This window comes from Nerophis ophidion, linkage group LG04, assembly GCF_033978795.1.
Source record: "Nerophis ophidion isolate RoL-2023_Sa linkage group LG04, RoL_Noph_v1.0, whole genome shotgun sequence".
In the NCBI taxonomy this organism is placed as follows: Eukaryota; Metazoa; Chordata; class Actinopteri; order Syngnathiformes; family Syngnathidae; genus Nerophis; species Nerophis ophidion.
Window position 1 is genome coordinate 62,206,913 of NC_084614.1, and position 26,908 is coordinate 62,233,820.

The following is a 26,908-nucleotide window of genomic DNA, read 5'->3' on the forward strand; positions in this document are numbered from 1 at the left end:
TAATGGCAGCAGTGTGCCACAGAGGCGTATAAGTCCGTGTTTATTATTTCACATATCTCAGTTAGCGCTTATTGGATTTAATGCCCCTGCAAATGTCTCAGATTGGATTTATTTTCAGTCAATTTGTCAAGACTCTGCTAAAGCTTTGATGGGGGAAATTCAAGTGTAAACGAGCAGATGCCGATCCGCCCCTTCCCCCTCAGCGGGTCTTACGGGCGTTTTGAATCTGTCTAAATTCAAGTAGCTCAGTTAAGCCAAGAAGTGAGTCGTCATCACGTCACAGCGAGGCTTAACAGAAACGTCGTTCATCAAGTTGTTTATCGAGGGCTGGTCTATTACAATCCCATTCATTTAAGTTTGGACTAGCAAATCGGTTCCTGGCACTTCTCTAGGCTGTTTTTCAAAACAGAAATTATGGCGCCGCAGTGCATTGCTCTGCTGGTGACACTGCTTCACGATTAGGGCCGGTGTCTGGCAAGACATGCTTCCTATTGGAACTTATGCACCCCTACATCTGCACATTATTTGCACATGAGGGAATCTTACACTTGAGCGGTGGTGTGCCGTCAGGGCCAGCAAGGCCCTTCTCTGCTGGCCTAACATATCCACAAATCATGATCATAGATAAAGATAACATTTTTTTTATTTACTTTCTCTAAATATCTAAAATAATTCATACTCTCTTAATGTCATATATACTCCTTCCAGCGCTGTTGTTTTTAGTTTTTTGAGTTTTTATCCAATCAGAATTCAGCTAGCTTATGTTGCCATGCTGTACCAAATCTGCCCAAAGCCTTCAGAATTAACAATGCGGGCGTCTGTGCACTGCAAGTGAACGGACACAAAAATTTGACAGACAGTTGCGATAGCCAATCATATCACGAGTTGTTGTCAATAAGGCCTTCTAGCTGGCCTAAGGCAGATACACAGTGATATGAGCTAGGTCAGTGTTTTTCAACCAATGTGCCGTGGCACACTAGTGTGCCGTGAGATACAGTCTGGTGTGCCGTGGGAGATTATCTAATTTCACCTTTTTGGGTTAAAAATATTTTTTTAGCAAACCAGTAATTATAGTCTGCAAATGATGTGTAGTTGTTGAGTGTCGGTGCTGTCTAGAGCTCTGCAGAGTAACTGTGTAATACTCTCCATATCAGTAGGTGGCAGCAGGTAGCTAATTGCTTTGTAGATGTTGATACAACGGGAGGCAGCATGCAGGTAAAAAGGTATTTAATGCATAAACAAGAAATAAACAAAAGGTAACTGCCCCTAAGAAAAGGCATTGAAGCTTAGGGAAGGCTATGCAGAAACAAACTAAACCTGAACTGGCTACAAAGTAAAAAAAAACAGAATGCTGGACGACAGCAAAGACTTACTGTGGAGCAAAGATGGCTTCCACAATGTACATCCGAACATGACATGGCAATGTCCCCACGATGAAGGATGAAAACAAAGTAAATGCGGTGAATATCGTTCAAAGGAAGACATGAAACTGCTACAGGAAAACTCAGAGAAAAATCCACCAAAATAGGAGCGCAAGACAAGAACTAAAAGACTACACACAGGAAAACAGCAAAAAAGTCCAAATAAGTCAGGGTGTGGTGTGACAGGTGGTGACAGTACACCTACTTTGAGACAAGAGCTATAGTGATACATGCTTGGCTATGCTTCAAAGTCATATCCAACAATTGCGACTTTTTACTGTCAACAGGTGGTGTGCCTTCGCATTTTTTTAATTCAAAAAATGTGCCCTGGCTCAAAAAAAGTTAAAAAACACTGAGCTAGGTAACATAAGAAATCCATTACCCAGCATGCCACAGTAGTGAAGAGCATGCGCAGTAGACCCGTCTAGGTTGTTGAATGTAGACAAACATGCTGGATGTTTTTAATGAGCACGCTGTGGAGTAAACTTTAAGAACTCAGCCAACTCGCCCCGTCTGCATCTTTTATGATTAGACAAGACAACACATGTATTTTCAAGAACATTTTCAAGAAGGATATTTAAAGAAAAACCACGTCTTGTGAGGCGATGTCGGCCAACCCCTGAAACTCCTGTAGCTCAGCTGTCCTGGCGATTAAATGTGAGTACAGATATATATATATATATTTTTAATGTTTAATATATTTTTTGCTAATGTATTTTTTGACATTAGTACGTAAGATATGTTTCAATTGCTAATGCGGGTTTATTGATTTTTAAATGCACCAGAAAATAACCTGTTTTGTACACTGTTGCTTTGCTTCAATGTAAAGTAGTGCTTAAAATGTGTTTCTGTATAGTATAGTATAGTATCGTATAGTATAGTACAGTATAGTATAAATAATTCTAACATGCTATTTAGGCTAGCTGTATGTACATATTGCATCATTATGCCTCATTTGTAGGTATCATTTAATATCCTTTAATTGTATCCTCTTTGTATATGATTTAGTTTTGCATGTCTCATGAAACATTTCAGATAGTTGTTTATGTTCCATGTTGTTCCAGACCACAGCAAAAATTACCCAGCTTGCCAATTATTGTAATACATCTCTTAAAAGAAGACAGCCTGCTGTTTCCTTTTAACTTGGACACACATATATACCTTTGGCTATTCTGAGCCAGTAATTTCCAGGAGTTATCGCACCGTCTGAGTAGCCTCTGATTTACTAATGGTCTCTAAGGTTGTAAAAATGTGTAGCATAAATATTAAATTTCAACATTTTTGTCAACAAAGATTTGCTTCTGGTTGCGACACAGTCATTTTGATAGTAGGCAATTATAGCTAATATAGACACTTACGTCATGTGTTGCCTTAATTATAAAACTTATATACGGCTTTTCCTTTTTTGTGGACGGATTAGTTTTTTGTATTTTTGGTCCAATATGGCTCTTTCAATGTTTTGTGTTGCCGACCTCTGCTATAAAACTTGCAATATCTAACTCAAAGTTAAAAATACATATTAGAGTGCTGTGGTACTATTTCTTGTTACATTCATTTTTCAGCACAACCAATGCCAAATTGGACGGTTTGTATTAGAAAACGGGTCTCACTTGTAAAACAAATCCAGCTCCGTGACGTTTTCATTTTACAGCCGAGTTTCCCTGTTTTTCATAGTGACTTCCGGTGAGAGCATGTATACATGATTGCAATTTCCACAACAATACCAGCTTGTCAGCCAGGTACCGTCTCTGATTAAACTGGAAGAAGGCCAGTTGTCCCCGATGTGGGGTCATTTTGTTCTGAGAGGATGCATTTACTGTTTTCTCATTGTCTGCTTTGGTGGCTTCTTACTTTTACTTTCTTCCGCTGTCTGCTTCCTGGAATATTACCAAGTATGCTGCTGTGTAAACGAAAACTCTTCCAAGGACTTTTTCAACAGTTTCAAATCAATCTCAGCGGTACCACAAGGGGGTATTGGAAGTGTGGTGGCCAAAATGTTGCCTTGATACTGTAACTTAGACACTTTAACAGTGCTTTTATAAGCCATACTAGATTGTGTGTGTCTGTATTGCTAATGAGGTGTATTTGTCCATGTCGGTCTCTCTCTAACAGAGAGTGCGTCTCCAAGAAGTGCTATTTTTCACTACTTTTTACATATACACTTTCATTTCAAACTAACGATGCAGCGATCAATTATTTCCATCCGTTAGTTTATTCAGTTAATCGAATAAAACATAAAACATAGATTAAAAAATAGCAGAATTAAAAAATAATTTCCCTGCTTGCCATTACCTCCCTTGCTGTGCGTCGAAGTGAGTCCGACTACATCCAGCCGGAATTTCTCTACTTCGCGCACTAGCTCAGGCTCCTTTCCCCCCAGTGAGGTGACGTTCCACGTCCCAAGAGCGAGCTTATGTAGCCGAGGATCGGACCGCCAAGTGCCCTGCCTTCGGACTCACTTCGACGCACAGCAAGGGCTCTGGAACCACTTCTCTTGAAAGGGGCTGGACTCTCTTTCACTCTGGCGTGGCCGGCAGTGAGAGGCGACGGGCTGGGGTGGCAATTCTGGTTGCCCCCCGGCTTAAAGCCTGCACGTTGGAGTTCAACCCAGTGGACGAAAGGGTAGCCTCCCTCCGCCTTCGGGTGGGGGGACGGGTCCTGACTGTTGTTTGTGCTTACGCACCAAACAACAGTTCAGAGTACCCACCCTTTTTGGGTACACTCGAGGGAGTACTGGAGCGTGCTCCCCCGGGTGATTCCCTTGTCCTACTGGGGGACTTCAACGCTCATGTTGGTAACGACAGTGAAACCTGGAGAGGCGTGATTGGGAAGAATGGTCGCCCGGATCTGAACCCGAGTGGTGTTTTGTTATTGGACTTCTGTGCTCGTCACAGTTTGTCCATAACAAACACCATGTTCAAACATAAGGGTGTCCATATGTGCACTTGGCACCAGGACACCCTAGGCCGCAGTTCCATGATCGACTTTGTTGTTGTGTCATCGGATTTGCGGCCTCATGTTTTGGACACTCGGGTAAAGAGAGGGGCGGAGCTTTCTACCGATCACCACCTGGTGGTGAGTTGGCTGCGATGGTGGGGGAGGATGCCGGACAGACCTGGCAGGCCCAAACGCATTGTGAGGGTTTGCTGGGAACGTCTGGCAGAGTCTCCTGTCAGAGAAAGTTTCAATTCCCACCTCCGGAGGAACTTTGAACATGTCACGAGGGAGGTGCTGGACATTGAGTCCGAGTGGACCATGTTCCGCATCTCTATTGTCGAGGCGGCTGATCGAAGCTGTGGCCGCAAGGTAGTTGGTGCTTGTCGTGGCGGTAATCCTAGAACCCGCTGGTGGACACCAGCGGTGAGGGATGCCGTCAAGCTGAAGAAGGAGTCCTACCGGGTTCTTTTGGCTCATAGGACTCCAGAGGCAGTGGACAGGTACCGACAGGCCAAGCGGTGTGCAGCTTCGGCGGTCACAGAGGCAAAAACTCGGACATGGGAAGAGTTTGGGGAAGCCATGGAAAATGACTTCCGGATGGCTTCAAAGCGATTCTGGACCACCATCCGCCGCCTCAGGAAGGGGAAGCAGTGCACTGTCAACACCGTGTATGGTGCGGATGGTGTTCTGCTGACCTCAACTGCGGATGTTGTGGATAGGTGGAAGGAATACTTTGAAGACCTCCTCAATCCCACCAACACGTCTTCCTATGAGGAAGCAGTGCCTGGGGAATCTGTGGTGGACTCTCCTATTTCTGGGGCTGAGGTTGCTGAGGTAGTTAAAAAGCTCCTCGGTGGCAAGGCCCCAGGGGTGGATGAGATCCGCCCGGAGTTCCTTAAGACTCTGGATGCTGTGGGGCTGTCTTGGTTGACAAGACTCTGCAGCATCGCGTGGACTTCGGGGGCGGTACCTCTGGATTGGCAGACCGGGGTGGTGGTCCCTCTCTTTAAGAAGGGGGACCGGAGGGTGTGTTCCAACTATCGTGGGATCACACTCCTCAGCCTTCCCGGTAAGGTTTATTCAGGTGTACTGGAGAGGAGGCTACGCCGGATAGTTGAACCTCGGATTCAGGAGGAACAGTGTGGTTTTCGTCCTGGTCGTGGAACTGTGGACCAGCTCCATACTCTCGGCAGGGTTCTTGAGGGTGCATGGGAGTTTGCCCAACCAGTCTACATGTGCTTTGTGGACTTGGAGAAGGCATTCGACCGTGTCCCTCGGGAAGTCCTGTGGGGAGTGCTCAGAGAGTATGGGGTATCGGACTGTCTTATTATGGCAGTCCGATCCCTGTACGATCAGTGTCAGAGCTTGGTCCGCATTACTGGCAGTAAGTCGGACACGTTTCCAGTGAGGGTTGGACTCCGCCAAGGTTGCCCTTTGTCACCGATTCTGTTCATAACTTTTATGGACAGAATTTCTAGGCGCAGTCAAGGCATTGAGGGGTTCCGGTTTGGTGGCCGCGGGATTAGGTCTCTGCTTTTTGCAGACGATGTGGTCCTGTTGGCTTCATCTGGCCGGGATCTTCAGCTCTCACTGGATCGGTTCGCAGCCGAGTGTGAAGCGGCCGGAATGAGAATCAGCACCTCCAAATCCGAGTCCATGGTTCTCTCCCGGAAAAGGGTGGAGTGCCATCTCCGGGTTGGGGAGGAGACCCTGCCCCAAGTGGAGGAGTTCAAGTACCTAGGAGTCTTGTTCACGAGTGGGGGAAGAGTGGATCGTGAGATCGACAGGCGGATCGGTGCGGCGTCTTCAGTAATGCGGACGTTGTACCGATCTGTTGTGGTGAAGAAGGAGCTGAGCCGGAAGGCAAAGCTCTCAATTTACCGGTCGATCTACGTTCCCATCCTCACCTATGGTCATGAGCTTTGGGTCATGACCGAAAGGATAAGATCACGGGTACAAGCGGCCGAAATGAGTTTCCTCCGCCGTGTGGCGGGGCTCTCCCTTAGAGATAGGGTGAGAAGCTCTGTCATCCGGGAGGAACTCAAAGTAAAGCCGCTGCTCCTTCACATCGAGAGGAGCCAGATGAGGTGGTTCGGGCATCTGGTCAGGATGCCACCCGAACGCCTCCCGAGGGAGGTGTTTAGGGCACGTCCAACCGGTAGGAGGCCACGGGGAAGACCCAGGACACGTTGGGAAGACTATGTCTCCCGGCTGGCCTGGGAAAGCCTCGGGATCCCCCGGGAAGAGCTAGAAGAAGTGGCTGGGGAGAGGGAAGTCTGGGCTTCCCTGCTTAGGCTGCTGCCCCCGCGACCCGACCTCGGATAAGCGGAAGAAGATGGATGGATGGCATTACCTCCATTCTTTATTTTCTAATAAAAACATATCCTTAACATGGAAGTTACACTTCCGACATGTGAACATTAAAAAAACTAATAAATACAAATCTCTGCTATTCCTACGCAGATCACTCACACACCAACGCTTGATGTTCACTTATTTACTGCGAACGTGCGGAAACTATGCCTGCGTGGTAACAGTTCCAAGCACTCCACGTGGTCTGAATTGTATACAATTTTATTCAATAAATCAATCAATCAATGTTTACTTATATAGCCCTAAATCACTAGTGTCTCAAAGGGCTGCACAAACCACTACGACATCCTCGGTAGGCCCACATAAGGGCAATCAAAACTCACACCCAGTGGGACGTCGGTGACAATGATGACTATGAGAACCTTGGAGAGGAGGAAAGCAATGGATGTCGAGCGGGTCCAACATGATACTGTGAAAGTTCAATCCATAATGGATCCAACACAGTCGCGAGAGTCCAGTCCAAAGCGGATCCAACACAGCAGCGAGAGTCCCGTTCACAGCAGAGCCAGCAGGAAACCATCCCAAGCGGAGGCGGATCAGCAGCGCAGAGATGTCCCCAGCCGATACACAGGCAAGCAGTACATGGCCACCGGATCGGACCGGACCCCCTCCACAAGGGAGAGTGGGACATAGAAGAAAAAGAAAAGAAACGGCAGATCAACTGGTCTAAAAAGGGAGTCTATTTGAAGGCTAGAGTATACAAATGAGTTTTAAGGTGAGACTTAAATGCTTCTACTGAGGTGGCATCTCGAACTGTTACCGGGAGGGCATCCCAGAGTACTGGAGCCCGAACGGAAAACGCTCTATAGCCCGCAGACTTTTTATGGGCTTTGGGAATCACTAATAAGCCGGAGTCCTTTGAGCGCAGATTTCTTGCCGGGACATATGGTACAATACAATCGGCAAGATAGGATGGAGCTAGACCGTGTAGAATTTTATACGTAAGTAGTAAAACCTTAAAGTCACATCTTAAGTGCACAGGAAGCCAGTGCAGGTGAGCCAGTACAGGCGTAATGTGATCAAACTTTCTTGTTCTTGTCAAGAGTCTAGCAGCTGCATTTTGTACCAACTGTAATCTTTTAATGCTAGACATGGGGAGACCCGAAAATAATACGTTACAGTAGTCGAGGCGAGACGTAACAAACGCATGGATAATGATCTCAGCGTCTTTAGTGGACAGAATGGAGCGAATTTTAGCGATATTACGGAGATGAAAGAAGGCCGTTTTAGTAACACTTTTAATGTGTGACTCAAAGGAGAGAGTAGGGTCAAAGATAATACCCAGATTCTTTACCGTGTCGCCTTGTTTAATTGTTTGGTTGTCAAATGATAGAGTTGTATTATTAAATAGAGTTCGGTGTCTAGCAGGACCGATAATCAACATTTCCGTTTTTCTGGCGTTGAGTTGCAAAAAGTTAGCGGACATCCATTGTTTAATTTCATTAAGACACGCCTCCAGCTGACTACAATCCGGCGTGTTGGTCAGCTTTAGGGGCATGTAGAGTTGGGTGTCATCAGCATAACAGTGAAAGCTAACACCGTATTTGCGTATGATGTCACCTAGCGGCAGCATGGAGATGCTGAAGAGTGCAGGGCCAAGGACCGAACCCTGGGGAACTCCACACGTTGCCTTAACGTAGTCCGAGGTCACATTGTTATGGGAGACACACTGCATCCTATCAGTAAGATAAGAGTTGAACCAAGACAGGGCTAAGTCTGACGTGCCAATTCGTGTTTTGATACGTTCTAAAAAAATATTATGATCGACGGTATCGAACGCAGCGCTAAGATCGAGGAGCAGCAACATAGATGACGCATCAGAATCCATCGTTAGCAATAGATCATTAGTCATTTTTGCGAGGGCTGTCTCCGTCGAGTGATTTGCCCCGAAACCGGATTGAAAGGTTTCACATAGATTGTTAGACGCTAAGTGTCCATTTAACTGCTCCGCAACAATTTTTTCGAGGATTTTTGAAATAAAGGGAAGGTGAGACACCGGTCGGTAGTTTACCATGAGGTCAGGATCGAGGTTAGGTCTTTTAAGAAGAGGATGAATAACCGCTTTTTTGAATGCTAGGGGAACAGTGCCCGAGGAGAGTGATAAGTTTATAATATTTAGCACTGATGGACCTAATAATACAAAGAGCTCCTTGATCAGTTTCCCAGGAAGAGGGTCAAGTAAACATGTTGTCTGTTTTATTCCATTTACACGTTGTAACAATTCCTCTAATGTTATTTCCTCAAAACGAGAGAAACTATTTTGGAGGGCGGTATCCGCCGTATATACAATCGTGTCAGTGTTAATAGAACCCAGTTGTAGCTGGGACGCATTGTCTTTAATCTCCTTTCTAATGACTTCAATTTTCTTACTAAAGAATTGCATAAAGTCATCAGCTGAGTGGGTGGAGCTACTGGAGGGGGTCCCTTGTTGGGTTAGCGATGCTACCGTACTAAACAAAAATTTAGGATCGTTTTTATTACAGTGGTTGAGATTTGAGTAATATTTAGCTTTAGCTAAGGTAAGCATGCGTTTATAAGTTATTAAACCATCACTCCATGCTTGATGGTGCACCTCAAGTTTAGTCCGCCATTTGCGTTCCAGCTTTCTACATAATAATTTCTGAGCTCTAGTTTCTTCTGTAAACCACGGGGTACGCTTTTTTGGAGCCTTTTTTAACTTTAGCGGTGCTATGTTATCAATGGTTTCGCGCAGGGCGTCGTTAAAGTTGTTAGTGAGGTTATCAATAGAGCCCACATATTTTGGGAATGGTGCCATTACCGAGGGCAGTAGGTCAGCAAGAGTTGTCGTTGTGGCCGTATTAATGTTGCGGCTGCTATAGTAGTTATTATTATTATTAGTTTGACGAACATGCGTCTGAATATATAAGTCTTATAATGAAGGAGACACATGGCTTATTAGTTACAATAACAATTATTTAAAGCAACAGAATATAAATCAAATATTTTTTCAATGTAATTAATTTTTGCAGCCTTATTTTGAGTGTAATAGCAACCCAAAACATGTCTGGAGCCGCAAAAAATGAAAAGCCGTGTATATATAAGTCTTATAATGAAGGAAACACATGGATAAGTGTCTATATTTGCTATAATAGCCTACTATCAAAATGACTTTGCCGCAAGCAGAAGCAAATCTTCGTAGACAGAAATGTTTATGTAATATTTATGCTACAGATTTTTACAACAATAAAACCATTAGTAAATCAGAGGCTACTCATAGGGTGAGATAACTCCTGGAAATTACTTGCTCGAAATAGCCAAAGGTATATGTGTGTGTCCAAGTTAAAAGGAAACAACAGGCTGTCTTCTTTTAAGAGATTTATTACAATAATTTGCAAGCTGGGTAATGTTTGCTGTGGTCTGGAACAACATGGAACACAAACAACTATCTGAAATGTGTCATGGGACATGCAAAACTAAATTATATACAAAGAGGATACAATTAATATCAATTAATAACAAATGAGGCATAATGATGCAATATGTACATACAGCTAGCCTAAATAGCATGTTAGCATTGTTTAGCTTGCAGTCACGCACTGACCAAATATGCCTGATCAGCATTACACACAATTCAATTACAAAAAACAAAGATCACCTTTGTGCATTCACGCACAGCATGAAACTTTTGGTGGACAAAATGAGACAAAGAGGACTGGAAGATTTTACATGTAAACAAACTGTTGTGTCACAGTCCACACTAAGGTATGTTCAATAACCCCCAAAATTAGTAGGACAAAACGATGTTCAACAAATACTCTGATCAGTGAAGCATACACACAAACATATTAAACAGTGGGCTTTTTTAGCCATTGAGAAGGTTTGCGTCATGTTTGCCCTCCAACAAAAAAAACATGCTGAAACAAAAAAAAAACATTTTCCCCCATCTTTTTCCATTTTGAATCCTTTTTTAAAAAATGCTCCAGGGAGCCACTAGGGCGGCACTAAAGAGCTGGATGCGGCTTGAGAGCCCTGACATAAGAGAACAACGTAACATTAAAGTGGGACAGGAGGACACAAACATTAACAAAGCTCACATATTAACAGCGACATCATGCTCGGTCAGCTTATTCACCGAAGAAGAATAAAACTAAACTGACAGCTCCTATGTTTGAAGCTTACTGACGGATTGTTGGCCTTATTTTAAGACATGTAACAAAGCCTGCTGTTTTTCCTTTGTAGTTTTTTTACCAGGCCTAAAAAGGACTAGTATCCAAACCATGATTCTTGTTGCAATTCTGAATTGATTCATAATCTTGAAGAATCCCTTTTTGGAAAGACTGCTTGTATACGCATTATGTCAACAGCCAAGAGCATCCATTCCATCCATCCAATTTCTACCGCTTGTCCCTTTTGGGGTCGCGGGGGGGTGCTGGAGCCTCTCAGCTGCATTCGGGCGGAAGGCAGGATACACCCTGGACAAGTCGCCACCTCATCACAGGGCCAACACAGATAGACAGACAACATTCACACTCACATTCACACACTAGGGCCAATTTAGTGTTGCCAATCAACCTATCCCCAGGTGCATGTCTTTGGAGGTGGGAGGAAGCCGGAGTACCCGGAGGAAACCCACGCATTCACGGGGAGAACATGCAAACTCCACACAGAAAGATCCCGAACCCGAAATTGAACTCAGGACTACTCAGGACCTTTGTATTGTGAGGCACATGCACTAACCCCTGTTCCACCGTGCTCCCCCAGCCAAGAGCAGCTTTATCATAATTTGTATACCAACTAATATATTGCAATCAGTGTGAATTCAGAAACGTGTTGAAACAAGAATCGATTCCGAATCGAATTGTCACCTTAAGAATCCTAATCAAACTGACCTGTGAGTTGTTGTTAGATGCACATCCCCAGCGTATTCATAAGATGGCTTTATTTATTTTATTATGTGGGGGCAGAGATATTCATGTCAATTGTGCTGCAGGCCACAAATCCAGAAAGCTACAAACTGGATTTCTCTCTTCACTATTAGTCTTTGTTTGTATATTTTGAAAAACCAGCATCCTCCACAGCAGACATTTGATTTTGGTCTATTTATTTTGTCCGAGTTCCAGGAGCACTTTTTAAGTACCTTGCTCGCTTGTCAAAGATCATCTTGGCACTCTAGTGTTTTTAAGAATCTGCTGCAAAAATGTGAGTCTCACAAGTTATTTGTGTCACACCAGTCCGTGCCTTTATGTTGGGTTTTGTTGGTGTTCTTCTGTGTTTAGTACGGGTTCCTGTCCTGCGCTCTTATTTTGGTGGCACTTCCTGCTGTGTTGCTTTTTTTTCATGACTACTTTACAAACGCCGTTAAGCACTTATCCCCTCAGCTGTTTTCTTTTAGTGATCAAGACTATTTAAGTTGGGTGTGAGCCATCATTCTTTTTCGGGATTATATTTGGATATACTAATCATTCATGTGGATGCTCTTTCCTCCTGACGTGAGTTTTGCTGGATTCCAGCATTCCGTTTTGTTGTTTCGCACCTCTCAGTTTTAGTTTTGTTTTCGCATAGCCCTCCCTATGCTTTGGTGCAATCATCTGTGTTTGCTTTTGAGCTACATTAGATACTTTTACCTGCACATTGCTTCCGCGATCGTCTGCATCTTGGGAATATGCCACTAATTGCCGTCATGCGACCCGAGCGTCACAGTTGGAACCATACTCGCAGGCCACCACTTGAAAAGCTCAAATGATGAAAAAGAGAGGACTTACGATAGAACGGTGAGGAACACCACTAGTGAAACTAAAGATATTGAACAAATGTCAACAGACAGCAAAAACCTTCGCTACATTATGAAAACTAAATATAATGCCAGAAAGGAGAGGACTTAGAGGAACGCCTCAGTTTGGACCCCAGTATGTTTGCTAGCAATGTAAAAATGTCAATGCAAGGCTCTATAAGGTGTTTCGTGGTCTAAGTTCCTCTACACAACAGGAACACTTAAGAGGTTTTAGGGATTTTTAGGAAGTTTTGAACTGAACTCGGAGGCCAAAGACGGATTTGACCCCGAGTCGCAAGTTGAATAGCCAGGCAGTGGTGACACATTTTAATGTTAGACCATCATTCTATCAATCTAAGTGTATTTATATATCACAAGTGTCTCAAAGGGCTCCACAAGCCACAACGACATCCTTGGCTCAGATCCCACATCAGGGCAAGAAAAAACTCAACCCAATGGGATACAATGAGAAACCTTGGAGGAGACCGCAGATGTGGGTACCGTCACCCCTGGGCGCCCGGTACAATGGACGCCAAGTGGATCTAGTTAATGGTGTTAGAGTCCAGTCCATAGTGGGGCCAGCAGGGGATCATCTTGAGTGGAGACAAGTCAGCAGCGCTGTCACAACCCGGATAGGACTCTGGACACAGATGGAGGATTTCGGAAACAGATATTTATTCGGACAAGTGAAGTGGACCAAAACGGGAAAAACAAAACAGGCTATCAAAAACAGAACTAAGCTGACCTCTAAACTAACAAACATATCAATAATTCGAAACGCTCGGGCTGCAGAGGGAAAAAGGTGCAACATTTCCAGAATATACCAAATATAACAAAAAGCGCTCCAACGGAGGCGATGCTAGGAAGCTAACAAGCCTGACCAAAGTTTACAAACAAAGAATCTGTTGTGGATCAAAAAGTACAAAAACGTGGCAATGGCTGTAGACAAGACTGTGGCAAAGGAACGCTGGCGGTATGCACAAGAAGATACGAAACACTCTGGCACAGGACAGAAGGTTGAGACATTTACACATATGAGGGAGGGTGACAAGTGTGGGCACAATCAGGCAATAAGGAAGGACGTCAGACCAGTGATACAGGAAGAAGGGCAGGTGATCTGAAATGAGAGGGAGAGTCAGCATTTCAAAATAAAACAGAAAATGACGAAACAACATGAAACCAGACGAAACCCAGACAAGACTTCACCCAAGTGTGACAAGCGCAGAGACGTCCACAACTGATGCACAGATGAGTGGTCCACCCCAGGTCGTGACTTTAAACAGCTAGCTCTACATCTGTGGTCACCTTATAACCTCTACACGCAGGAGCGGGGGGCAGGGCAGAAAAGAGACGGCAGATCAACTGGTCTAATGGGGGGTGTATTTAAAGGCTTGCTTCTACTGATTAAAATGTCCAGTTTGTAGACCATTAATGTCTTCTTTTTGTTCTCTCTCCAGGTGGTTCATCACGTTGGTCGTCCCCTCCCTGCGACTGCTGCTGCAAGAACCACAAGGGCGAAGGCGACGGCGAGAGCGGCACCTCCTTCAACGAGCTCTCTACCTCCAGCTCGGAGAGCCAGTCCGAGGCCGGCTCGCCGCAGGGGACGGTCATCTGCGGCCCGGTCAGCCGCCAGCCGCACCCCCACGCTAACATCCAAACCCTGGACAGGCCGCTGAAAAAGGGCCCGGTCGCCAGGCTGCAGCAGTCGGAACAGCGGCGGAAAAGCGATCTGCTGCGCACGCTGACGTCGAGCTCGCGCGATAGCAACACCTGCAAGAAGAGGTTACCCAAAGAGAAGCTGACGGTGGAGGAAGAACTGCAAAAGTGCATTCAGGACTTCCGCAAGATCAAGATCCCCGAGAGGTTTCCCGAGAGGAAGTACATGTGGCAGGCGGACTTGTTGAGGAAATATCGCCTCTGAAACTCCCCCTTGAGGGCCAAGGATCTGTTTACAATTTTGTTCCTCGAGACAACAAAGATGGAGATAATTAAACTCACTCACTCACCTTTATGCCAGTAGGTTGAACAGCTACACACAAGAGTTCTCTTATTGACGTAGTGTATGTAGTGTGTGTGTGTGTGTGTGTGTGTGCGTGCGTGTGTGTTCCTGCATTTACCTCCCGCCCACTCTTCATTGTGTGCGCTATCTTGCTCAACGATTCGCAGCTTTGAATAATTTACGAGAGGACGCGGGCGAGAAGACTGATCAAACAAGAGACGGCGGTGATACTCGGAGAAAGGAAACGGATACATCATCATTTCCCTTAAGGCCGCCCAAAAAAATGCAGTACATTTGAGTGAAAAACAATCTGTGTCCTATTGAAAGGGAGTGTGGAGGATGTCCAAGTCATGCCGAACGGACAGGTGGCGCTCTAACCAGCTACTCAGAAACCTGAAAAAAGTAATTTCTGGAAAAAGAGCGATAGCAGCAAAAAAAATGTAAACTACTAAAGAATAAATTAATCCTACATATTCCACATATTATTAACTAAATAATTGATTAACGCTTAAGAGGTCCTAAAAGGTTACTCACAATAATCCCCAAAACAGTAGTATTAATATTCAAAACACATGAATATTTTAGGATTACTCCAGCCTGAAATATGCACATACAATATTAATTATATTTGGGGGATTTTACTTTTAAAGGGCCAGCATGTTTATATAGCTCCACTGGTTTTATTATATGTTGCTGCGTGCCGTAAGCTGTAGTCCAAATTGAAATGAGTTTATGTCAAAATAAATGTTCTTTGTTTTGGGTTTTTTTAGTCCCCAGAAACATATGTGTCGTTTTTGGTCTAGTCTTGCCATTTGGGAACAATGGTAATATGTACTTTGGAAAATTCCACCTAAATTAATTAAACATCGCCAACATGGCAAACACACTGGACCAAAATGTCTCGGGGATCCCATAAAGGTTGAAAAAAAACAACAGTAAGCCAGCATATTTAGAGATGGGAACTAAATTCAGTACTTTTATACGCAATGATCGGTTCGACCGGGTATCGATTCACGTAAAATCAAACAGTGCTAGATTTCAATACTGCACACACGGTGTCACGTCCGGTTTTAAACACTTGGCGAGAAACAATCAGCCAAGTAGCCCTCAGAGACCAGAGTGGACTCAGTCGGACTGCCTCAATGTTATGTTACAATTTTCAAAGCCAACAAACCTGTGTGCCTAATAGAAAACACAGACACACAATAAGGCCCCACTTTTCAAAATTGGCTAGCTAGGTGCTAATTGACATTCAATTCAAAGAGGTGCTACTGATTAGCATTGGCGATTTTACATGGGAATTTCAATTTCAACACCAACTAAGATACACATTACAGCTGGTGTGTAATAAGTGCAACACTGACACTATAAACACATTTGAGGGAAGAAAAAAAGACTATATTCAACTTAATGGCAAAGACTACTCTCTGACTAGGCAACACACTATACACTAGTGCCATTGAAAATCTTAGAATAAAAACAGCACGGAACGTCTACTATATAATACTAGCAAATGAGACCCAGAAGTGTAAGAAGTCAAGATGTAACAAATGCACAGCACAGTTATTATTGGGAGTTGCTACCGTATCAATTCAAACAGGCAAGGTACCATCCAAGCACATAATACAATAACACATAAAGAAAATACTACAACCATACACAGATACCCTCAAAGTTGTATTCATTTTAGACAAATGATCAATGGTGAACTAATAAGGCCAAGTGGTGAAGTCTCAAGAGTACCCACCCTTTTTGGATTCCCTCGAGGGAGTACTGGAGAGTGCGCCTCCGGGGGATTCAGTTGTTCTGCTGGGTGACTTCACTGCTCATATTGGCAACGACAATGAAACCTGGAGGGACGTAATAAGAAAGAATGGCCGCCCGGATCTAAACCCGAGTGGTGTATTGTTATTGGACTATTGTGCTCGTCACATAACGTCCATTTCTTCCCTAACGAACACAATGTTCAAACATAAGGGTGTCCATAGGTGCACTTGGCACCAGGACACCATTAGCCGCAGTTCCGTGATCGTCTTTGTCCTAGAACCCGTGGTGAGGGATGCCGTCAAGCTGAAGACAGAGTCCTATTGGGTTCTTTTGACTCATGGGACTCTGGAGGCAAGGGACGAGTACTGACAGGCCAATGCGTATGCGGCTTTAGCGGTTGCGGAGGCAAAAACTCGGACATGGGAGGAGTTCGGGGAAGCCATGGAAAACAACTTCCGGGCGGCTTCGAAGCGATTCTGGACCACCATCCGCCGCCTCAGGAGGGGGAAGCAGTACACTATCAACACTGTGTAGCGTAAGGATGGTGTGCCACTGACCTCGACTGCGGATGATGTGGATTGGTGGAGGGAATACTTCAAAGACCTCCTCAATCCCACCAACACGTCCTCCTAGGACCAAGCAGTTCCTGGAGTATCTGGGGTGGGTTCTCCTATTTATGGGGCTGAGGTTGCAGAGGGAGTTAAAAAGCTACTCGGTGACAAGGCCCCAGGGGTGGATAAGATCCGCCTGGAGTTCCTTAAGGCTGTCGATGCTTTGAGGCTGTCTTGGTTGACAAGACTCTGCAACATCGTTTGAACATCGGGGGCTGTACCTTTGGATTGGCAGACCGAGATGGTGGTTCCTTGCTTTAAGAAGAGGAACTGGAGGGTGTGCTCCAACTATCGTGGGATCACACTCCTCAGCCTTCCTGGTAAGGTCTATTCAGGTATACTTAAGAGGAGGCTATGCTGGATAGTCGAACCTCAAATTCAGGAGGAGCAGTGTGGTTTTCTTCCTGGTCGTGGAACTGTAGACCAGTTCTATACTCTCGGCAGGGTCCTTGAGGGTGCATTGAAGTGTGCCCAACCAGTCTACATGTGCTTTGTAGACTTGAAGAAAGCATTAGACCTTGTCCCTCGGGAGTGCTTAGAGAGTATGGGGTATGGACTGTCTGATTGTGGCGGTCCGGTCCCTGTATGATCAGTGTCAGAGCTTAGTTCGCATTGCCGGCAGTAAGTCAGACCCGTTTCCAGCCAGGGTTGGACTCCCCCAAAGCTGCACTTTGTCACCGATTCTGTTCATAACTTCTATGGACATAATTTCTAAGCGCAGTCAGGGCGTTAAGGGAATCCGGTTTGGTGGCTGCAGGATTAGGTCTCTGCTTTTTGCAGATGATGGCATCATCTGACCACCATCTTCAGCTCTCTCTGGAATGGTTCACAGCCGAGTGTGAAGCGACTCGGATGAGAATCAGCACCTCCAAGTCCTCGTCCATGGTTCTCGAAAAGGGTGGAGTGCCATCTTCGGGTTGGGGAACAGATCGTGCCCCATATGGAGGAGTTCGAGTATTCGGAGTCTTGTTCACGAGTGAGGGAAGAGTTGATTGGATGAGATCGACAGGTGGATTGGTGCGGCGTCTTCAGTAAAGCGGACGCTGTATCGATCCGTTGTGATGAAGAAGGAGCTGAGCCAGAAGGCAATCTCCGTTCCCATCCTCACTTATGGTCATTGACTTTGGGTTATGACCGAAAGGACAAGATCACGGGTACAGGCGGCCGAAATGAGTTTCCTCCGCCGGGTGGCGGGGCTCTCCCTTAGAGATAGGGTGAGAAGCTCTGTCATCCGGAGGAGTTCAAAGTAAAACCGCTACTCCTCCACATCGAGAGGAGCCAGATAAGGTGGTTCGGGCATCTGGTCAGGATTCCACCCGAACGCCTCCCTAGGGAGGTGTTTAGGGCACGTCCGACCGTCAGAAGGCCACGGGGAAGACCCAGGACACGTTGGGAAGACTATGTCTCCCGGCTGGCCTCGAAACGCCTCAGGATCCCTCGGGAGGAGCTGGACAAATTGGCTGGGGAGAGGGAAGTCTTTAAGAAAAAAATTAATGGATGGATGGTTGGTCAAGTCCCACTCCTTGCCTGTGCAAAGCCATGTTTATCAACCAATCTTGCTCAAATTTGACACACACCTGCTTGTCAGTTTGCTAAAGGTGCATACCAAATTTGGCAAAACACTGTAAAGTGACAGTGGGTGACTGAACTGTGTGACAAATCTCAATGCAGGCCACTTTGGGGTTTAATAGCCATCAGGTGGAAAGTAATATTCACCCTGTTGTGTGCAGCAAGTCAGCAAAGTGGGAAACTATGAGGCCTCCGGGTCACGTATAAATCTCCATAGTGGTCTTACTATGAATAGTACTGCTAGGGTACATTGAGATTTTTTAAATTCATTTTCATCAGAAGGATTGGAATCACGACAATTTCATCAAAGCCCAAATTAATACCCCCGCCCCTTCTCTAATATGAGTTGGAGTGCAAAAGACGCACCCCCGAGTGAATCACATTGCTGGGAATTGCTTTGGCTTCTGCGGAGCCATTTCTGAGATGGGCAATAAAGCGAAGGTTTTGATGGTCAAATTACAGAGAGAAAATACAAAGGCTCAATAAAAAAATAAATAAAAAGAAAGCTTGTGATGGAGCACACCCACACAAATGTTTCACTTTATACTACACGTGTTTATTACATGATCACCCGTGCAAATAAACACTGTGAATATTCATGAAGCCATAAAAGCACACTTGTGCAAGCAACACTTTAGACAGGATGCAACTTCTGCTGGCTTCCCCAAGCGCACATTTATCCGGATGTTCTCCACTGTTCTGACCACTGACAACATGTTCAATAGTTATTGACTAAGGGCTCCGGTGACAGCGCTGGAATGGGGTTCTTGTTATCACTACAGTTATTAAAGAAGCCAGCCAGAGCAAGTATTTCACCCGTTCCCAATAAGCTCCACAATTTACATTTATCTCCGTGCTCCCCTGGACAAAATAACCACGATAAAGTTACAAAATAAAAACAAAAGCAGCCATTGAATATGTTTTTAGAGCTGCCCTTTTGCGCATCGTTGTTTATTTTATAAAAACATTATTATGAATTACTTTAAAAGATGCTCTATCAGTAATATTGTCTGGAGCGGGCTCATATGACCCCATTTCTGGGTGGATCCCCCATGAGAGGAAGAGGGTATTAATCATTTTGCAATCCAGTCTGCTGAAAATGATGGAAAGTGCCACTCTACATAGCAACTGATGCTGTGGTCAAAGTTGGAATTGCCACAAAACACATTTTAAGACATTCAACACTGTGGATTGTGCAACTCCGCCAATTCATCACGATTCATGTGTCAGGTAATTATAAACCAAAAACGACCACTTTGTAATACCACATGCTTCGCTAAACATCTAAAAATAAACCTTGGCGCTCTGCCAACAATCTGTCAGTCAACTATAGACGCGAGAGATGTACATTTTTTTTTTTTTCAGTGAATATTCTAACCTATCATGTTGATGCTTTTATAATGTGGGTGTAATGTAAGCGCTGTGGCTAAAATAGCTATGCTAGTATTGCTAATGTTGGTATCCCACTCTTTAAGGTTGCGTCGTTTTATTTGATATATGGCATCTAAGACGTTCAGAGTCACAGTATAGTTATAAAACGTGGATAAAGCACGCCATAGGGCTTTGTGGAGACATACACAGGTCATGAACAAACACAGCTGGTTAGCATTCAAGCTAACTGACAAACACGATAGCATTTTTACGAATTACTAAAAGCACTTTTAAAAAGTCTAATTTTCAGCATCAAGGTTAGATTTTGGACCTTTAATTAACTTTCTATGTATTTATCAAGCAGTTAAACTATATAATCAAAGCATTTAGTAAATATAACAATATACTGTTGAGAATAAGATACTTGAGACTCTTATTTATTTATTTTTTAAAAGCCAATGCAATCGTTAAAATTTAAATGTATCATATTTTTCTACCTAAAGACCTTATATGTGTGGATATTGATTTATGACCATTATCGCTTAGATTTCATGATTATCGCTCAAATGGCATGGTTATCACTTATTTTCCTAACTCGGTTTCATTCTTTCTCAGTTGCCATTAAGACTTATTAGATATGTAAATAAACACCATAAATCAAACCATATTAAATATATGATACTCTTTGTACATAACATTCAGATTTATTGTATACGACACTTACTGATTGATGTCGCCCTAACCTTGTAGTATTTTACGTTGCTTCATGAAGGAAATATAAAATACACACCTCTAAAATATCACATAAATATGCCATGATGAAATAGGAGCAAGTAGTAAAAGTGTCTCTGTCAGGCTGGACGCTGCTGTTTTTTCACTGATATTCAAATGGATATCACCGGTTCTTAGACACCATGTTTAAATTTTTATTTAATTTATTTTTTAAGTTTTGACAATATTTCAACGCACACTGACAGACAGTAAATGCATCCTTCCCCTCCCTTCCTGGATATGTATTCTGCACTCAAAATGAAAACAGCTTCCTTGGCCATAAACGGAAATGAGATACAACCACAACCCTATAATCCCAACAACAACAGATCAATCTGCCACAAAAAAAGTTTTCATGCTCGGAAGCCTTCTGGTGCCTCGTAATGACAGAGGTTGTCAATAAAGTCACAAAAAAAACTTGTTATAAGCAAACAAAAGTGAAAACTTACATGAAGTTTAAAACCTTCAAAACATGCTCAAAGTTGTAACTTGTTGTGATAACAGATCAATTGGTCATTATACGGAGACATTTAGGCAAAATGAAGTCATAGCCATAAAAGTTAAACATGGCTACACATACAGAACGTACATATACATACATACACGTACGTACGTACGTACGTACATACATACATACACTGTGTATAAAATATATATATACACTGCATATATAATATATATACATACATACATATCTATACATATACAAACATACTGTACATTGTAAACATACATACACATACATGTATACTGTATATACAGTATAATATACATAAATACATATATACGGATATACATACATACATTATATACATACATGCACATATATATGTACCGTATATATGTATATATATATATATATATATACATATATATATATATATATATGTATACTGTGTATATATGTATATATATGTATATATATATGTGTACAGTACAATATATATTACATACATACATATATGTACAATATATGTGTATATATATGTACAGTACTATATACACACACACATACATATATATATATATATATATATATACATACATATACATATAAATGTGTATGTATGTATGTATATATACACACACACATATGTATATGTATGTATATATATATATATATATAGATATGTATGTTTATATATATATGTATGTTTATATATGTATATATATATATATATATATACATATATATATAAATGTATATATATTACAGTACAATATATATTACACATGTTTACACATACACATATTTATATACATACTTACAGTACATATATATATATATATATATATATATATATATATATATATATATATATATATATATATATATATATATATATATATATATATATATATATATACTTTTTTTTTTTTTACTGAACTGCATTGATTTGCTCAAAACTCGGTGACAGCAAATATAATAAGAATTAAGTGGCCATTTTGAAAGTCTTTGCAATAATATAGCAAACAAGATTTACAATACATTAGTAGATAATGTAATAAAGACACCCATACACAACTTTACATAGAGCACCATTTATATCTGCATTTACTCTTCCTTAGTTTTAAAGAGCTTGGCAGGCCGCAGTTTGGGGACTTCTACTGTTGTCTATTAGCAGCTACACATCAGCTAAGCACACAATAGCACACAAGTTAGACATACGTGATAAGTGTCCTACATTGAATATTGTCAAAGTCTACAGCAGCACATGTGTCAATATAAACAAGCATCAAATAATTAAATTTTATACATTATATAATATTTACACATACACTTCTGTCTTGGAGACTTTGTATTACAAATGATCCATTAACACTCCCAACCGTATCATTCAGCTTAGTGCATTATAAGCTTAACCTAATGAATTAACGTGTCACCAAAGAAGCAATTACCACTCCACTTCAATTTGAAGGCCACATAAACTTATTCCAGACAATTGATAATTCATAGGTTAGCGGTATTCATACCTACCATCGTTTTCTGTTTCAGTATATTCACTTGATTAAACCATTTCTAACATTCCAAACTACAAAATAATAATAGTATGTAGGATTCTTGCTGATATCGATCGGATCAAAATCAGTATTGGCCCTTACTCGAGGCTCCAATATCGATATTGTATTGGAGGTGTTGTAATGGCAAGGACAAACTGCTTGGGCAGCTTTAATACCTCCGCTGAGTTCATTGTACACAACATGAGAGCAGGAGTCCCGCAAACAGCCGAGTAGCAACATTATTATAGCACATACAGAGCAAGATACATTTGGTGGATGCTTCAAATTCGGCTACTGCAATTTTGTTGAGAACATTTGAAACTGGACTCCGCCAAGGCTGCCCTTTGTCACCGATTCCGTTCATAACTTTTATGGACAGAATTTCTAGGCGCAGTCAAGGCGTTGTGGGGTTCCGGTTTGGTGGCCGCGGGATTAGGTCTCTGCTTTTTGCAGATGATGTGGTCCTGATGGTTTCATCTGGCCAGGATCTTCAGCTCTCACTGGATCGGTTCGCAGCCGAGTGTGAAGCGATCGGAATGAGAATCAGCATCTCCAAATCCGAATCCATGTTTCTCGCCCGGAAAAGGGTGGAATGCCATCTCCGGGTTGGGGAGGAGACTCTGCCCCAAGTGGAGGAGTTCAAGTACCTAGGAGTCTTGTTTACGAGTGGGGGAAGAGTGGATCGTGAGATCGACAGGCGGATCGGTGCGGCGTCTTCAGTAATGCTGACGTTGTACCGATCCGTTGTGGTGAAGAAGGAGCTGAGCCGGAAGGCAAAGCTCTCAATTTACCGGTCGATCTACGTTCCCATCCTCACCTATGGTCATGAGCTTTGGGTCATGACTGAAAGGATAAGATCACGGGTACAAGCAGCCGAAATGAGTTTCCTCCGCCTGGTGGCGAGGCTCTCCCTTAGAGATAGGGTGAGAAGCTCTGTCAACCGGGAGGAACTCAAAGTAAAGCCGCTGCTCCTCCACATCGTGAGGAGCCAGATGAGGTGGTTCAAGCATCTGGTCAGGATGCCACCCAAACGCTTCTCTAGGGAGGTTTAGGGCACGTCCAACCGGTAGGAGGCTACGGGGAAGACCAAGGACACGTTGGGAAGACTATGTCTCCCGGCTGGTCTGGGAACGCCTCGGGATCCCCCGGGAAGAGCTAGACGAAGTGGCTGGGGAGAGGGAAGTCTGGGTTTCCCTGCTTAGGCTGCTGCCCCCGCGACCCGACCTCGGATAAGCAGAAGAAGATGGATGGATGTATGGACATTTGAAACTACACCAGGAGGTGGCCTACAGCCAAAGGCATTAATGCTAATATTTACTAACCTGCTAATTAAAGATCCCGGCGGTTATTTGCCTTCAAAGAACATAGTTAATTGGTGCATTTATGGTAGTTTGAGGCTCATTCTACGTCGACGTAATTACATGTCGAGACGACGTCCATGTGTTGCTTTGCAGTGCACAGCATTAAACAAATGCCTTTTAATTTCGATGGTTTGTCATTTCAAACACAACTTGTACGTTATTAGAACTCATTCCTAGCCAAGCAGGTTATGTCCAACGCGCGCATACAAATTCATTTTACAGGTATTAGCTTGTGTTATAATGGCGGTGATAGAAAGGCCATTCCTGGCTTGAGGGGACGCCAGACGGGCTCTGACGAATCGTTTCCAATGACAACGCGAAGGGACCATCCGAGGTGTTAATACAAACAAGAAAACACGTCGGCGTGTGAGGCGCTCCTCAGCTCGTTTTGGCTTCAGGCGGTCTTGTTCAATTTAGTTTAATGCACAGAACAAGAAAGGCACCAAGAGTGTGGAACCCCTCCACAGACGAACCTTATTTGCATTCAATTCCAACACCTCAATACTAAAAAAAAAAAATACAATATTTTTACATAACCTTTAATAATAACTAACACAAAATGCAGTGGAAATACCTAATGAAAGATATTCCTAAACATGGACAAAAACAATCACTACATAACACACTTGTGCAATAAAGAGAATAGTGTCGACTAAACGAGGACAGATCTCTTGATTTGGACCTTCAACCTGTAGAGTAGAGGTGGTGAATATGAGGGTGTCAATAGTCACAATGGATCCTAAAAGCCAGAAATGGAATCATCTCAGATACAAAACCTTCACAGCAGTGATATAAATAAACAACCATTTTCCACAACTGAAACCTCATTACTTAGTGTATTGAAGTTAGCCACAGTCCAAAGTCTTGCCCAAATGTAACATACACACAGGACTGTCAAGGGATTTTTTTTAGAGGCAGATCAAGCACAATCAACCCCTCCAGGATTTTGGGTCAATCCATTCAAATTTTACCAATCCCTGCGAATTATGCACAGCCTAACTACTTTGTCCAATGCCCGAGACTTCCCCGCACCTGTTGACAAATTCGTGTTATTTTAACCGTCCTCTTGTGTTAGCTTTCTCTTACCATCTCTTATGTTAATGGGTCAGTTTTGACCCATGTCTTTAATCAGCTGTGAAATACACTAGAAACAATTATCTATCATCCACTTTGTGTCTCATCTCCTGGTTACCTTCTTAGGCTTCCCTATCCATTAAAATATTGGTTTTAATATTTTTGGTGTGTGCCATTGGGCTTTTTATTTGTCAGTATACCCCTCGATTTCAATAAAAAAAATGGTAAAATGAACCTCAAGAGAATCGTATAAATAAATAAAAGGTTATTGTGTTACCTGACTATTACTCAGGGGTATTAGAACACATCTCTTAAATAAACTATTTTTATTTATTTTTTTATTTTAATAATTTTATACTGAATTGACCTCACATGTCTGGAATTGCCTGTGTCTGTTTGTTTTTGTACTGGATAACAAGGTAAAATGAGAATCCCCTCAAGCTCACATGATTGGTAGAGGAGCTGGCTTTCAGTGTTCACTTTTGGCTCTAATTATTGCTTGATAATCTTATTTTTGGAACTGGGTCAAAACCGACCTTTACAACACCAAGGTAATAATTTCAACCAGAGCATTTTATAATTTAGTGAAAAAAAAACTAAGGTTTTATTTTGTTGAAATAAAAGTTCCTGACAAAGTCAAAAAGCCTTAATGCAAAAAATACATTTATGTGGTTGTTTTATGCATTTAAAAAGTAAAACGGGTCGGTGCCGACCATAACACAAGACGAAGGTTAAGCAATAGAATTAGTGTCTTAGTGGCACGCGAAAAAACACAACAAACGTGTTAGTCTCTTCTTTGGACAAAGCAGGAACAACAACATGTATCAATATGTCAACTCTTTATTGATATAACGGCACAATACAAGGCTACATCCTGTTGCTTTCTACGGCGCTAAGCCTTCTGGGTAAAGTAGTGTATAAACATTTATGTGCTTGTTCATATTTTATTTCATTTTATTTATCCAGAGTGAAGAACATATTTTCATTTGCAATGCCGACCTAGCAAAGAGGCATCATCTACATGTTAGAGATGTTGAAGTGATAATCTATCTTCATCTCACATTTACCAATGCAAATTAGCACTATGGATGGCTCTCGATAGTTAACAAATGTTCCTAACGTGTCGGACCTTAAATGAATGTTTAAAAACGGACAAACACTTTCAAGCGTAAAACATACACGGAGAATGTCTGCAACGTGTGGACAACAAGGAAGACTTTGGTTGTGTTTCTTACTGTAATTGTCATCAATTGTTACAAATTATCCGTCCATCCATCCATTTTCTACCGCTTGTCCCTTTTAGGGTCGCGTGGGGTGCTGCTGCCTATTATAAAACAGTAATTTAACAATAAACTCTGAGTATATGCTTCTACTTCTAAGTCTGTCAAGTGAAACATCAATACACTATTTGTTTTCCAATTTCTGTTGAAATCTTGTGTTTTTTGAACTTACATTACAAGGTAGACTTTAAAAAAAATGATAAATTCAGAAAAACACAAGTTGATTCAATGTCACTGGAAAAAAAAAATCCCTCGAAACGCAGCGACTTTTTCCACGACTTTCTGTAAAAACCTCCGCAATAATCCCAAAGAAATCCTGCAAAATCCTGGAGGGACTTTACAATGCTGTATTTCATTCTACAATCCGCCGCATACTGTAATGGTCCCAAAACAAGACTTGTATTTTTTTTTTCCCCTTCCTGCATTCAGGAGTCTTGAGATTTATAAATGCAGCAGGCAAGTCAGAGCTTTTCTGCCTGCTACTCTCATTTAACAAAAACGCACAATTAGGGAAAAAAGTGACTGTAAGGTTTTTGGCAAGCTACAAAAACAACATAAGTCATCAAAAGTTGTCCATCAGCTAAGAGATATATGTGTGTATATATATATATAATTTTTTTTTCACTTATTTATATTATTTTA

At 42.6% G+C, this 26,908-nt stretch overlaps 2 protein-coding genes across 2 annotated transcripts in view; one reads left to right on the plus strand and one right to left on the minus strand.

Annotated features, from left to right (window-relative positions):
• The window catches only part of LOC133551683 (BTB/POZ domain-containing protein KCTD16-like), a 214,704-nt gene extending 193,341 nt beyond the window's left edge, over positions 1-21,363 (plus strand). The window contains exon 2 of the mRNA XM_061898654.1: positions 13,920-21,363. Within this exon, the coding sequence (XP_061754638.1) occupies positions 13,920-14,383 (464 nt within the window). The 3' untranslated portion in view covers positions 14,384-21,363. The remainder of the gene's footprint in view (positions 1-13,919) is intronic.
• LOC133551686 (fibroblast growth factor 1-like) overlaps positions 1-26,908 on the minus strand; it is an 819,097-nt gene that overhangs the window by 699,152 nt on the left and 93,037 nt on the right. The window lies entirely within an intron of this gene.